Raw genomic sequence first — 16,626 nt, forward strand, 5'->3', positions numbered from 1 at the left:
TCTAAGGTGTCAAAAACTTCATTACAATCGAAGTCAGTTTCACCAAGTTGAATAAAAGCATCTTGATACTTATTACATTTAGCGCATGCGTCTAGAATTACTGATCTAAATGAACGCGCATCATTATTATTTTAATATTTTAAAATAATAATGATGCAAAATTATTGTCCAAACAGAATTTGTAAAATTATAATTAACTAATGAAAAAAAATTCAATCAATTTAAAAGTTAAAAAAAATATTAAAAATATCTACAAAGTAAATTTCAAAACTTAAAAAATTGATAATTCCACTATTAAATTAATTTTTATTAATAATTATTTGTAAAATGTTAAAAGAATTCTACAAATTGAATTTTACCTATTGATAAATAGAAATATTTTGTAATTGATTATTAATGTAAGAATAAATCAAATTTTTCTTATATCTGAACAATCATTATTTATGCAATATAAATTTAAAAACCTTTTTATTGTAATAAAAAATAAGTAAAATTACTATTTGTTATACCAAAAATATTTAATAGTTAACATTAAAATTACTTTAATTTAATAAAATATCAAATATCAAACATTTATTCAATTAAAAATTAATTCGTAAAATATTTATATTTAAGAAAAAAATGTGATTTGTAAAGTAAATATGACTTTAGTTTGAAAAAAAAAATTGTCATATCATTTTAAAACTACAAAATATTCTATAAAAGATTCAGACGACGACGTAGAGTTTTATCAAATGCTTTAGAAAAGTTTTTCTAAATTTTTTTTCTTATCGGAAAAATCGTTTGAATATTTTTGGAAAACAAATCATGGTATAACTTACAGAAAATCGAAAGGATTCTACAAATTAGATTTTACCTCAAAAAATTACGAAAATTTTCATTTACGGAATTTTTTTGGAAAATTTTGAGGAAAACTCTACTTGACGCTTCTCAGAATAGTAACAGAAGTGAGCATACAAATTTTCAAATCAATCGGTATAAAAATATCATAATAAAATCAGTTTGAAAATTGTTACCGAGACCTAAAATGCGCAGGCAAGTGGTACATTTGACCCCGTTTTGTGGCTCTCTGTACCAACCCAGCTATCCGCCCTTTTGGATTTAAAGTTTTTAGGGGCTAAATAATGAGCCATGAAAATGGCGGACATATTACTTATCGTTAATTTTTCCCCAAAAAATTGCAATTTCACCCCTGTCCGCCACACCTTATGTATCCACTCTCGTGTCCGCCCTTTGGGATTTCGTCTATTTATACCAAGATCTTACTCTGGGCAAATTTTCAGCCATATTATTAATCGTTAATTTTTCCGAAAAAAATGACAACTTCATCCCTGTATAGCCACCCCCTGTACCACGAGGGGCGTCCGCCTGTAAAGCAAAGTCTTAACAAAGTTACAATGAATATATTCCAATAGAGAAATGTCATATTACTGATCAGTTCAAAATTTCGGCTCTATCTCTTGGACTATAAGGAAGCGATAAGGGGTTTGACAGCATAATAACTGCTTGTTTAGTCTAGTTTTTTCAGTGATTCTAGGCAACCTATTTGGGTGGAGTTTTGACTTGTTCTTGAATGAGTTCCGAATCCAGCAGCCCGCTGAAGTATTGGATTTTTATAATATAATTATTTGACAACCTTTTGTTGGCCAACCACCTAGAGTGGAGTTGAGCCGAAATACATTGATTTCGTATGTTCCGTTTTAAATTCGTTCAATCTGTATACGTATAGTATGTTCTCTATTAGCCATTGGAACGCGTCGTGTAGCAGATAAGAACCTTTCACCTAGTCCATCTTGTGTGGACTAGTAACGAACTCACAGTCTCAGACTGGAACGGAACTTTAACCATTACCGTATCGTATTAGACCTCAACCGAAGTTGGAGACTAAACAGCAGGAAGAAATAATCTGAGACGATTTCCTATAAGCCCGGAAAACAATGTATGTACAAAACAGCAGGTTGAAAGTTTGTACTTATGGAACGAGATTATTTTGGTTCGTTTGTTCCTTTCTTCCAACTATTTTTATTCATTGCCTCATTTTTGTTTGTTTTTTATATGATGTTCGCATATTACGAGCCCGTTTCCATATCACTTGGCCCCAACGTTAGATTGATAAGAAAATTAAATTTTAGAGAACAAAAATAAAAGCGTAGCGTAAATTTTAGAAGTTTTAATGCATGGAACAACATTTTTGAATTTCCTAACTATAGAAAATATATAAAGATAAATAACTACACAGAAAGGTTAAAGAAGTAGCTGGAATACGGAAACCCAAACACTTATCGATTGTAACAAACAAGAAAAACCAAATGGAATTAGACCCTGAAAAACAGAAAGAAATATGGGAGCAATATCTTAAAGATTTGTTTGGTGATCAGAGAATAGAAGAGCCCCCACAAATAGATACAGATGAAAAATTAAACGTTCTCAACGAAGAAGTTTTGCAGGCAATAAAAGACGCAAAGAAGAGCAAGGCACCCGGCGAAGATCTAATAACAGCCGAACATTTTAAACACCTAAGTGATAATGCTGTCAGGAAATTAACTTACCTCTGCAACATTATATATGAACATGGCATAATACCGCATGACTGGCTAACATCCACATATATAGCTCTTCCTAAAAAACAAAAAGGTGAAGGTCAAAGAAATGTGAAGACTATCGAACTGTATCCCTAATGAGTCATGCCGCTAAGATTTTTATGCGAATAATTTATAACCGAATTCACAATAAGTGTGAAGAATACCTGAGTTGTTCTCAATATGGTTTTAGAAAGGGTACAGGCACTAGAGAAGCAATTATGGTTGAAAAATTAAACGTTCTCAACGAAGAAGTTTTGCAGGCAATAAAAGACGCAAAGAAGAACAACTCACCCGGCGAAGATCTAATAACAGCGCATATTGATGAACATTTTAAACACCTAAGTGATAATGCTGTCAGGAAATTAACTTACCTCTGCAACATTATATATGAACATGGCATAATACCGCATGACTGGCTAACATCCACATATATAGCTCTTCCTAAAAAACAAAAAGGTGAAGGTCAAGGAAATGTGAAGACTATCGAACTGTATCCCTAATGAGTCATGGCGCTAAGATTTTTATGCGAATAATTTATAACCGAATTCACAATAAGTGTGAAGAATACCTGAGTTGTTCTCAATATGGTTTTAGAAAGGGTACAGGCACTAGAGAAGCAATTATGGTTGAAAAATTAAACGTTCTCAACGAAGAAGTTTTGCAGGCAATAAAAGACGCAAAGAAGAACAACTCACCCGGCGAAGATCTAATAACAGCGCATATTGATGAACATTTTAAACACCTAAGTGATAATGCTGTCAGGAAATTAACTTACCTCTGCAACATTATATATGAACATGGCATAATACCGCATGACTGGCTAACATCCACATATATAGCTCTTCCTAAAAAACAAAAAGGTGAAGGTCAAGGAAATGTGAAGACTATCGAACTGTATCCCTAATGAGTCATGCCGCTAAGATTTTTATGCGAATAATTTATAACCGAATTCACAATAAGTGTGAAGAATACCTGAGTTGTTCTCAATATGGTTTTAGAAAGGGTACAGGCACTAGAGAAGCAATTATGGTTGAAAAATTAAACGTTCTCAACGAAGAAGTTTTGCAGGCAATAAAAGACGCAAAGAAGAACAACTCACCCGGCGAAGATCTAATAACAGCGCATATTGATGAACATTTTAAACACCTAAGTGATAATGCTGTCAGGAAATTAACTTACCTCTGCAACATTATATATGAACATGGCATAATACCGCATGACTGGCTAACATCCACATATATAGCTCTTCCTAAAAAACAAAAAGGTGAAGGTCAAGGAAATGTGAAGACTATCGAACTGTATCCCTAATGAGTCATGCCGCTAAGATTTTTATGCGAATAATTTATAACCGAATTCACAATAAGTGTGAAGAATACCTGAGTTGTTCTCAATATGGTTTTAGAAAGGGTACAGGCACTAGAGAAGCAATTATGGTTGAAAAATTAAACGTTCTCAACGAAGAAGTTTTGCAGGCAATAAAAGACGCAAAGAAGAACAACTCACCCGGCGAAGATCTAATAACAGCGCATATTGATGAACATTTTAAACACCTAAGTGATAATGCTGTCAGGAAATTAACTTACCTCTGCAACATTATATATGAACATGGCATAATACCGCATGACTGGCTAACATCCACATATATAGCTCTTCCTAAAAAACAAAAAGGTGAAGGTCAAAGAAATGTGAAGACTATCGAACTGTATCCCTAATGAGTCATGCCGCTAAGATTTTTATGCGAATAATTTATAACCGAATTCACAATAAGTGTGAAGAATACCTGAGTTGTTCTCAATATGGTTTTAGAAAGGGTACAGGCACTAGAGAAGCAATTATGGTTGAAAAATTAAACGTTCTCAACGAAGAAGTTTTGCAGGCAATAAAAGACGCAAAGAAGAACAACTCACCCGGCGAAGATCTAATAACAGCGCATATTGATGAACATTTTAAACACCTAAGTGATAATGCTGTCAGGAAATTAACTTACCTCTGCAACATTATATATGAACATGGCATAATACCGCATGACTGGCTAACATCCACATATATAGCTCTTCCTAAAAAACAAAAAGGTGAAGGTCAAGGAAATGTGAAGACTATCGAACTGTATCCCTAATGAGTCATGCCGCTAAGATTTTTATGCGAATAATTTATAACCGAATTCACAATAAGTGTGAAGAATACCTGAGTCGTTCTCAATATGGTTTTAGAAAGGGTACAGGCACTAGAGAAGCAATTATGGTTGAAAAATTAAACGTTCTCAACGAAGAAGTTTTGCAGGCAATAAAAGACGCAAAGAAGAACAACTCACCCGGCGAAGATCTAATAACAGCGCATATTGATGAACATTTTAAACACCTAAGTGATAATGCTGTCAGGAAATTAACTTACCTCTGCAACATTATATATGAACATGGCATAATACCGCATGACTGGCTAACATCCACATATATAGCTCTTCCTAAAAAACAAAAAGGTGAAGGTCAAAGAAATGTGAAGACTATCGAACTGTATCCCTAATGAGTCATGCCGCTAAGATTTTTATGCGAATAATTTATAACCGAATTCACAATAAGTGTGAAGAATACCTGAGTTGTTCTCAATATGGTTTTAGAAAGGGTACAGGCACTAGAGAAGCAATTATGGTTGAAAAATTAAACGTTCTCAACGAAGAAGTTTTGCAGGCAATAAAAGACGCAAAGAAGAACAACTCACCCGGCGAAGATCTAATAACAGCGCATATTGATGAACATTTTAAACACCTAAGTGATAATGCTGTCAGGAAATTAACTTACCTCTGCAACATTATATATGAACATGGCATAATACCGCATGACTGGCTAACATCCACATATATAGCTCTTCCTAAAAAACAAAAAGGTGAAGGTCAAGGAAATGTGAAGACTATCGAACTGTATCCCTAATGAGTCATGGCGCTAAGATTTTTATGCGAATAATTTATAACCGAATTCACAATAAGTGTGAAGAATACCTGAGTCGTTCTCAATATGGTTTTAGAAAGGGTACATGCACTAGAGAAGCAATTATGGGATTGACACTGATGGCAGAAAGGTATCTTGAGGTTCAAAAACGGCTTTATGTGTGCTTTGTCGATTATAGAAAGGCCTTCAACCTCATCAAACACGAAAAATTTATTGAGGTGCTAAAAGAAGTAGGGTTGGACATAGCTATCATAAGTAATACATACTGGAACCACACAGGATGCGTTCGAACAGAGAACGGAAACACCAAGGGTGCATTTTATCCCCCTATTATTTAATGTATATGCAGAACATATAATTAGAGCTTCTCTTGAAGATCGCCCTGAAGGTGCCAGAGCCAATGGAATCATCATTAAGAATATAAGATATGCCAATGACACCGTAGTATTAGCAGAAACAGAAGACCAACTAAAAATATTGATGAACATATTATCAGAAGAAAGTCACAGGCTGGGCTTGGACATTAACTTTTCCAAAACCAAAATTCTGGTATTCCACAAAAACCCCTATGAACAAGTTACACCTAATATACAAATAAATGGTATCACCCTTTAGAGTTCCCAAAGCTTCATATACCTGGGCAGAGAACTAAATAGTCAACTAGACCACTCAAAAGAAATTAGAAGACGCATTGAAATAGCAAGATCTGGTTTCATGAATATGCTTAAAATGCCCTGTAACCCCAAGCTTTCAGTCTCAATAAGATTGAGAACACTAAAGTGTTATGTGTGGTCTCTATATATGGCTGTGAGACCTGGACATACTATCAAAATTAGAAAGACGTCATATCTAGGACACATAATGCGCCATAGGGAATTTGAGCAGCTCCAGGTAATATTAGAAGGCAAGATTGAAGGTAAAAGGGGCATAGGACGAAAGAAAAAATCTTGGCTACGAAACATCAGAGATTGGACCCACACAAGAGAAAATGAATTAATTCATCAAGGCCAGAACAAAGAGAAATTTGCCATACTGATTGCCAACTTCAACAGAGAAGGCACTTAGGAGGAGGAGGATCCCATCGATCAAATGTAACTTTCCCAGAGTTTTAGACGACATGCTGCCCCAGATCATGACAGATGCAGGAAATTTGACTTTTCTCTTTAGACAGTCGGTATGGAAAGCTTAATTTTTCCTGCGAATGGCGCGACTCCTTCTGTCTCCAACACACACTTCAAATCTGGACTCATCACTCCATTGTATTGAATCACATTACGACTGACTCCAATCTTTATGCTCTTTTGACCATCTTAGTCTATTTTTCTTTTGTTGTAATGTTAAAAGTGGCTTTTCCTTAGCTTAAAATTTATTAAAAACAATTCTTACTAATTTTTTCAACTACAAAACTTACTTTGTAAGTACCAAATCCTAATTTGTGTGCCTCTCGGTGGCATGTTCTAGAAACGTGTCTTCCAATAACGTCACTCCATAAAACGCTCAACTCCATATAATTTTCTCGTTGATTTTTCACTATAATGCGTCTTAATGCTCTTCGATATGCTTCGGTTATTTTACTTTTTCTTACATTTCTACGTTTTGTGACTACTGAACCTGTAATTTTGTATCTTCTGACCATATTTCTTACACTATAGCGTGACAGTTGCAACATATTCGCGATTTCCGAATTGGATTTTCCAGAATTAAAAAATCTAATAATTATTGAACAAATCTTTTATCGATATACCTCGCCCCATTGTACAATCCACAAACGACAAAAAGCGTTACAATACTACAAAATACATTTGACATTAACCGACAATATTATTGTTTTGATGTCATTTTTCCATAGCTACCTCTGGATTTAACGTAATTATGAAAAAATCAACGTATGTTGACATAAGTGAATGTATAGCCAGGGTTTAGTGACATTTTTTTTATTGTTGAAAATAAATAAAAAAGCCTAGGGGTAATGTTTTTAATAAATATTAATAAAAACGCCATATTATTTAATATGGGAACTTATAAAAACAAACATGCAGAGTATAATTTGTTGATGGTAATCGACTTAAAATGCAAATTCCATAGGTGGGCCAAGTGATATGGGAAGGGGCTCGTATATCATCAATTCATTTCCATTGAGTTTTTGTTGTAGAGCCAGTAAACTGGCTCTTGTTTTGTATATAGCTTCATATTGGGAATTTTCTAAGACAACTTTATTTTATTTACTTACTTACATCAGTAATTAATTAAACTTCCTTAATATTTCTTACATCTAATAATTTTTTGTGAAAACTATGTTCTAAATTATATGTACGAAGTGCCATATTGAATGTATTGATTATTTAAAGTAACTCTCTGTGCCATTTTGTTGTAAAAAGAATTATTAGTAGGGAATTTTATTTTTATAAAATATTTTATTGGTAAATATTATGATTTATGGTTCATAACATCGTGCATGTTGTTTTAAGAGACACGCTGGTGAAAACAATTTGTTTTCGACTTTACCTACGAGATCTAGAAGACCTACGTCAAACTGATGAGATCTAAATAATTAAAAAATCCTTGAATTATAGAAGGTATATATATATATATATATATATATATATATATATATATATATATATATATATATATATATATATATATATATATACGTAGGAATTATCAGGTAAAGTGGTGATTAAAGTATTCCTGATGAAGCTATCCAATAAATAGCGAAATATTGAGTTTCTTAGAAAAAACAAAGATTTTTATTAGAGACCACTTTACCTGATAATTCCTACGTATTATATACATATATATATATATATATATATATATATATATATATATATATATATATATATATATGTACATATATATATACATATATAGATATATACATATATATATACATATATATATATATATATATATATATATATATATTTATATATATATATATATATATATATATATATATATATATATATATATATATATATATATATATACAAGCTACACCACAGAACGTTTTCGGACTAACAAATCCATCATCAGTGCAGTTACCAGGTATACATGAGTGAAGCCACTAAATATGTGGGTAAAATCCCCTTCCATCGATAGTAAATTTGTTAAATATTACATCTTTGCTGATAAATTCGTTTGATGTTTTAAACAGATTTACTACATGGCAACGCACGACTCCCAATTGGGGTTTCTAGCCCTGAGCCGTAGTCTCTGTATGGTCCTTAGGTAGCAACTAAGTTGGAGTCTTGCATGCAGTAAATTAAAACTTTAACATCAAACGAATTTATCAGCAAAGATGTAATATATAATAAATTTAATATCATTTTAGGGGTTTTTACCCACATATTATTATTTAGTTGCTTCACTCATGTATACCTGGTAACTGCACTGATAAGGGACTTGTTAATCTGAAAACGTTCTGTGATGTAGCCCGGAAGGGTCTTTTTAAATACACATACCGTTTATAGAGGATTTTGTTTGAATTATTAGTGTTGGCCTAAATGAAGAGTTTCCAATGAGGTAAAAACTAAAACATATCTGGTTTACGTAGGTTACAATCCAGGCAGCTCGATATTTACAGTTATATTTTTTTCTTGAAACTTTAACTGGCCTTGTTAATTTAGTCATTTAGACTCAACATAAAATGTTTAACAAATTGAGCCAAAACTACAACAGATACAGAAACACGACTGATGGATTTTTCTTTTCTGACTCTACATTCTATTCAAGAGATTTTTCCATCGTTCTCAATTTAGAACACGTCTTCTCAAGGGGTATTGCCAATCTTCCTCGATGTCACCTAGATATCTTTTATTGGCCTTCCTTTTTTTCTTCTTTTCACCTGATGCTGCAAGAGTGTCATTCTTCTTTGGACCATTTCTTTCATCTGTATTAAATGGCGGATCATGTCATTTATCTACACAGTATCACACAATAAATTTCTGTCAAAACATCCGAAACTGGATCTTATACTGATGCAGCATTAAAAGTTCTTCTCCCTGCCTGGTATTGAGTTAACTGCTAGAATAAAGCATCCATAAACTGTCCTACTGGACGCTGTTTTGAGCTATTCTAATTCAATTTTCCTCTACTGTTTAGAGTAGAACGTATTAATTAAGCTGATTAATTAGTTAAAATAGTAAACACTGAAATAAAATATAGAATTGGCATAACTCATAAATCATCATCTGTACAAAGAAATCACTTACCACTAGTAATGATTGGTATGTAGAATATCGGCATCGGTGCGTGCCCCTTGCCCCCGACGCCAAGAAAGAATTTTTTTTGCGTTAAACTGGAGATACTTTTGTTTTTAGGTTTATTGATGCGTTGCTTTAACTACATCACTCAACTTTCCATGACTGGCCCATCCTAGACTAGTTCCTCTTTGATTGTCTCTATGATAATTCCGTGTTTTTTTGATGACATGCACAGGTCAACTTTTTTGTTACCGGTTCACCTCTTGCATCAATGACAGCCTCCTTGAAATCATTTGTTGTCATATATCGTCCTCAAAGCGTAGATTGTTTAATTTTTTCCCTTTTATACTCATACCTTTAGTAACCCAATCTAGGATCTTCTAATCTAGAATATTCTAAAACAGTGTTTAATAGTTTTGGGGTTAACGTCTTCTACCTATGGGAATTTTCAAAGCGGTCTTATGGATCTTTACACTGACCGTTGAGTTCCTGTAAATATTATGTATCAAACGGTATCAGTCGATAGTAGCGTAAAAAAATATTTATTGGTAGCTTAAAAGTACACTTAATCGTAATTTCAAATGGAAGACTAACGTGTTATCTAAGGAACTAATACTATAAGACTACGCTCCAAATAAGCGTCTACCCTAGTTGTAATAAATTCATGAAATTAAATACAACACGTGTGTTAGCTTTTGCAATAGCCACGTATGTGAACTTTATAGTTGTGAAACAAAAAACCTTTCTCAGCATATTGCAGTTTGATGTACTTTAATAGTAAAATATCTATTTAAAAAAGGTAAAATTCACCTAATGTGAAATTACATTAATTTGATTAGTTGTATTTGAACAATGCGTTTCAATTTTGTCCTGAATGGTTTCCGAAAGTCAACAAACACAAGCACCAATGACCTATTGTATTCGATTGTTTTCTCGATAAGTAACTTTATTATGAGAAAACGACCATTGTTCCGTGTCTAAGCATGCTTGATGAGAAGTGTAGTTTTTTCCCCAGTCTCTTATTTATTAGATTATAGGTTTGATAATAATCCGATAAGTTAATAGTGTCAACTGTTTTATGTATCAGGATCATCAGCACCTTATTCCAACTTTATAGTGATGAGGCATTATATAGCGATAAACTGAAAAGTTTTTTTAATGAGTCTAATAAGGTGTGCCTTCAATTTTTACTGCTTCTTCGATTATTGTGTCTTGCCTTGGAGATTTATTATTTTTAATCAATTGTAGTGATTTTTTAATTTCTTCTAATGTGATCTAGTGAAGTTCCTCCGATCCTTTATTAATTTATATTTGTTTCATAACCTACTTCCAATTTACGTCTATTTTGGTATAGCTTCGCTTACAATTATCTTACTATCTGGAGTATTTCTTCCCTATTGGTTGGTTCTTTGATGTGTCTGTTCTGAAGCCGTAAGTTTTGTCTTTTTTATTGTGCCAGTTTTCTTCTCAAGACCTTCAAAACTTTTTAATCATCGTCAGTTTTATTTTAGTTTCAATCATTAGCTTAAAAATTTTGTGGTGCAAAATGTTTAATATATATAGGTAAAATATATTAGTCTGTGAAGTAGTATATAGGGAAGATTACAGTAGTATGCTCTATATTTACTAACAAAATATACACCCATTTTGTACCTATATACTGGTACATCATAGACATAAATAAATAGATTGTGCGGTTCATCAGACAAAGTGAAGGGACCATCTTTTCTTAAACTTGTTTTCTATCTCTGTCTTTGTGTACGGAGGTGGAAGAAACTCCTCACACGCTGCTACTCCCACTTGACATCAAGGCGAGGCGAGAGAGAGAGAAAGGGTAAAATAAAACGAGCTGGAGAAAGATATAGGAAATTAGTTTAGAGATTTTGTTGACATTGGAAACTGCCGACTTGCTCAATCTATTTTATATATGTCTTTGGTTTACATAATAGAATATTTTGATGCATAAACTTTTGTAAAATGGTATTTTAGTTACGATTGTAGCACGTTAGAACTTTGTAGAGACTCATCAAACGAGATTTTTATCCTTCGTCGAAGGCAGCTGTGTGTAAGGATATTAATGTTTACTACACTAATCTTTTTCCAGCATCATATTAGTAATTGAGCAAAAGAACATATTTTTCCTAATCTAATCTTCATTTTACAGAATATTTTGTTGATTAGTCTTATATAAATACCTATACCTATGTATACAAAATATTAAATTTTTTATTCCTTTATTATAGATGTTTTTATAAGAATGATTTTTTATATTTTTCTTTCTGTATTTTCACATACAGATACAGATTATATATACGAGTTAAAAGTATATATTTTAATGTAAAAATTGTAAATAATAAATATATTGAAGTGGCTATTATTGTATTTTTTCTATCCATTTCCATAATCCAATATCCAATTTGGATTAAGAGCTGGTTACTCCACATATACCTAATACATTGATAGAAGCAGCAATCTTCGCATCTCAGGCAATAAGTGAACACCATAGATTCGTAATCAGTACCTTTCTAGTTCTAGATGTCCAGAAAGAATTTTTAATCAGGTCTAGCACACAGCCCTGATCGAAAAACTCCAACAAGCGTGGGTGCCAATTCCGTTCCTCAGAAACATACACTCATACATTTACCCCTCTGCTCCAATTCTGTGTCACGTGAGTGAGAGAAAAGTCGATAAAAATCTATCAACTCACTTCACTCTTGACGCCTATACTACACTATATTATAAAGTATTTATAAACTGATATACTTGAGTGAAGTATATATACATATATAAGTATATATTGTAGATAGATACGATAGGTATACTTTACTAACTTTACAGTTGTAAGAAGCATGGTACGGAGTACGGCAGTATAAGCTGATACAGTTTTTCCAAATTCTGGAATGGGATCATGAATGAATGGAAGGTGTACATGTACAATAAGCTGAAGTAAGACCGGTTTATAACAGACGGCTAACTCAAAGGGAATACGTAAGATGTAAGTAAGTTCTGTGTATCAAGTGATACACAGATAAATTTCTTCATCCTCTTGGAACTAAATACTAAATTGCAAAACAGTTGTTACACACAAGGTGTGTCCCTTAACACAGACAAGATAAGATACAGAATATGCAAAAAATATAATGTAGATAATAAACTTTAACCAAGAAGAAGAAACGCATTTACTTCTGACTTCTAATCTAAACAAAAAAGAAGAAAGTTTGGTTAGGAAAAGAAATTTAATATTATAATAGTTGTTTTATTTAAATGTATGCTTCTTAGTTTTAATAATTATCTCATTTTCTTTTAAAACTAATGAATTGTCTTTATAATTTAAGTATTTGCAAACTACATTGACCAAAATATGCTGCCGGTAAAACTCGTCCAACCTATGCTAGCCAGAAACTATAAGACCATTTATAAAGTACAACCTTTAGTATATTATTTATCATCAAAACGCCATCAGTCCACCAAGCAAAAAGAGAAAAGCTTGACTTCATCTACTAGAGGAGATCTAGATACTAATGTTAAACCTTTGGGAGAAAAAGTAAAAGAAACTACAAAAACTGTGTCATATTTAGGAATAATAGCTTTTGGGTTGGTGGTAACGGGTAGTTTATTTTATGCTGTCTTCAATGAATTATTTTCAAGGTATGTAATACATATTTTTACATTAAGATGTTTTTGAACAGTTATAATCAGATATTTATTGTTATACTAACACTTAACAACCTTCCAGAAGGATTTTGGACAAAAAGAAAACATAAGAAACGGTGGATAACGCCTGGAAGAACTATTTTTATAGAAAAATAATAAATTAGTAGTTGATAACATAAGAAACAGTGCATAACACTTAAAATTATTTTTGTAGAAAATTAAAAAAATAAGTAGTTATATTGAAAGATATTTTAGACCATGCCTTCTATATACCAGGGAAAATACAAACATCTAGGCTCTATATCAAGTACAACACATGTATTGATGCGGTGGGAATTGGGAATTCAAAATTCTTGTAGTAGTAAAAGAACTGCATATTGTCGTCAACCAAGCAACACCACGTAACTCATTTTTCTTCAACTTTGCAGGAGAGCAATAACAAAATAACTTACTTTTGTCGACAATGAACCTAGCAAACCAGTCCTCAATAGTCTTTGTATGGGAACTATGGTGGTGTTGTGGTTAGAAATGTTGTATGTGGTGTCGTTTATTGTGACTACAGCAAAACTGTTGAGATTTTTTCAAATCTAAAGTCATTCAGACATTCTGCTTGAAATTTCACATCAAATGAAACAAAAAACCCAAACCCCATTTATCAAAAAATTGAGTTATGTGGTGTTGCTTGGTTGACAACGATATATACTACTACATATATAAATATAATTATTCTTTAGGCATCATCCCAATACTGATAAACTGTAAGCTATACAGAGAAAATGTTTGACAATGATGTATATTAAGAAAAGCATTAAAACACTTTTTAAGCAAAAATATAGAATTTTTCAGGATGAGGCTACATAAACTTTATGACTTTTTCCCAAAATTTATAAATTTCCCACATTGATTAAATAATTACTATTTTAATTGATTTTATATCATTGTGTTTTTTTACTGTAAGTAATCCATTCTTGAACTCATCATCAATGTCTGCACTTTTCTTTTATTGCAGTAAAAGTCCCAACAATATTTATTCTAAAGCTGTAAAAAAGTGTCTAGCTGATCATAGAGTAGAAGATAAACTAGGATTGCCAATAACAGCTTATGGTGAGCAGACTCGTAGGGGTAGGAGGCAGCATGTTTCACATGTGGTCTATACGGGAAGAGATGGAAGAAAACATTTAAGAATGAAGTTTCATCTAAAAGGATCTTTTCACTCTGGTACTGTTCAATTAGATATGGCTGAGGTATGTATATTTTTAGTTATTTTGCCAGTTAAAACTAGTTAATACTAAAGGGAATTAATGGGGAAAATCATAAGAAAATATACATAAAAAAATATAAACTAAGAAGCTTCACATCCTTAATTTCATGCTATACTCCATTCGCTTAGCTCGGCCATATTTTGACAGATTCATTGTCGGAAACCTACAACACAACAATTCCTACTTCTCAGTATTAATAGCTCAAGTATACTACTATTGCAGACTTCTTTCTTTGAAAAAAGAAGAATTATTCTAAATAGTGGAAGTGTATACTAAACACAACATTTTGGGTAGTATATATTTAAAATATATATTTTAGTTGTTATAATTTAACATAACTATTTATGATATATGGTGCAAACAAATAAATATTGATTGTCGGTAATTTATAAAGTTCTATTTTATATACTATTTAGTTTGTTTACTATTAATATTGGCTATAAGTACGTGTGCTTGGTTGTATAGTAATTTCCAGTCACTTCGAGTCTGTCAGAAAGTAACTAACTTCGCAAAAAAATAATTACTAAATTCACTAGACAGTGCAGACTGGAGATAGCGAACCGAGTATATCAAATGAGTCATAGTTACTTCTAGGTTAGGTTAAGTTCTAGCTTGCTAGGTAACTTTTGTCAGGTGATTAAAGATGGCCCTGTTAGGTTGGTCATTTTATTTTTGTAAAGATGATGTTTGATGAATACATATGAAGTTTTATTTAGATTTTCCAACTCATTTATATAGTTAGAGCACTGCTAAATTAACATTTTAGAACAATATCAATGAATATTATTTTGTCCTGACAACATTTTTGGAAGGAGTATCCTTTTTTATGAATTGTGTTGCATATTATATTAAATGTATTACATGACACTTCTGGATTTTGTTTATAAATCAGATACCTAAATATTATAAATATATTCTTATATAATATTTTTAGAGATTCTGGGTTTTTATGCAGCGAACAAAGTCTTAGTTAGATTATTTTGAATATATCATAATATGATTATAGGGTTTTTTAATATAACTGTTCATTTAACTTCCAGAATGATGCTGGTAACTACGAATACAGATACATATACCTAGAAGTGGATGATTTACTTAATAATGTCATTGTTATCGAAGATAACAGACACAATCTTGCTTCAATGGAAAAGTCGAAATCATTTGAAGAACTGTCACTTTAGTTTTGTTATTATTTAATTTTTACTGTACATATTGAATTATTCAACAATAGGCAATAAATAGTTGTTTTATTTTTACATTGAGCTAGGAAAACTGTTACATATTGTCTGACTGAATATAACTTTTATTTTTAATTTATGTAAATGACTTTTGTGTTTATATCGATTAAATTGTTGATAATTTCACAGTTTTAAATTGTTTCCTTTAATTCCTGAAATATCCTCCACTGCATCATATTGTATGACCATTGAGAGTAGATATAGTGGGTATCTTGAATTATATAGAATTTGAAATGAAAAATTACTCATTTGCATCAACTTTAGTTAAAATATGGTGGAGATGCTAAAAACTGGAAAAAGAAATGTCACAAAATGGGAATTCCTGATTCACCCTTTACAGATGATCAGGTCTTGATAGCGGAAGATAGAGACAACAGCAGTTATGTTTGGAAAATTACTTAAAATTAGGCCTTACAATAAGTATAAAACAATTTGAGTACTTTGTAGTGGGCGAAGATGATCGACAAGACTTGAATTTAGGCTGCACTGTACTATTTATTTACATATGGTAAAACTAAAAACCCAAATTGGCCACTTAAAGTCAACCAATTACAACATTACATGGGAAAAACTATGAATCAGTTGATTTAAAAATGTATGAAAAATAACTCAAAGTAGAGTTGAACATTTGGGAATTCTTATCTCATATGATGTACACTGGCTGGCAGCAAATGTCAATGGAATTGCTTCGGGAAAATGTGTAGAAATAAAGTGCCCTCTGGTAGACAAAACAAAATTGT

The 16,626-nt window shown here is 32.0% G+C and overlaps 1 protein-coding gene across 2 annotated transcripts; it reads left to right on the forward strand.

Annotated features, from left to right (window-relative positions):
• The first annotated feature begins 12,542 nt into the window (after positions 1–12,542).
• On the forward strand, positions 12,543–16,010 carry LOC140442118 (mitochondrial import inner membrane translocase subunit Tim21). 2 transcript variants are annotated; one of them, XM_072533201.1, is made up of 4 exons: positions 12,543–12,727; positions 13,068–13,380; positions 14,396–14,630; positions 15,689–16,010. In XM_072533201.1, the coding sequence occupies exons 2-4, from the start codon at positions 13,094–13,096 to the stop codon at positions 15,827–15,829; spliced, it is 663 nt and encodes a 220-aa protein (XP_072389302.1). In that variant the 5' UTR covers positions 12,543–12,727; positions 13,068–13,093; the 3' UTR covers positions 15,830–16,010. The 2 variants fall into 2 exon arrangements, with proteins under 2 accessions (XP_072389302.1, XP_072389299.1); XM_072533198.1 differs by lacking the exon at positions 12,543–12,727 and having other exon boundaries at positions 12,908–13,380.
• Positions 16,011–16,626: the final 616 nt, after the last annotated feature.

This window comes from Diabrotica undecimpunctata, chromosome 1 (genome assembly GCF_040954645.1).
Source record: "Diabrotica undecimpunctata isolate CICGRU chromosome 1, icDiaUnde3, whole genome shotgun sequence".
NCBI classification, from domain to species: Eukaryota; Metazoa; Arthropoda; class Insecta; order Coleoptera; family Chrysomelidae; genus Diabrotica; species Diabrotica undecimpunctata.

Bases quoted from the DNA above. Each gene is read 5' to 3' on its own strand.
- LOC140442118 (XM_072533201.1), top strand. From the start codon at position 13,094: ATGCTGCCGGTAAAACTCGTCCAACCTATGCTAGCCAGAAACTATAAG. The intron at 13,381-14,395 runs GTATGTAATACA...CTTTTATTGCAG, and splicing joins TTCAATGAATTATTTTCAAG to TAAAAGTCCCAACAATATTT. The intron at 14,631-15,688 runs GTATGTATATTT...TTTAACTTCCAG, and splicing joins TTCAATTAGATATGGCTGAG to AATGATGCTGGTAACTACGA.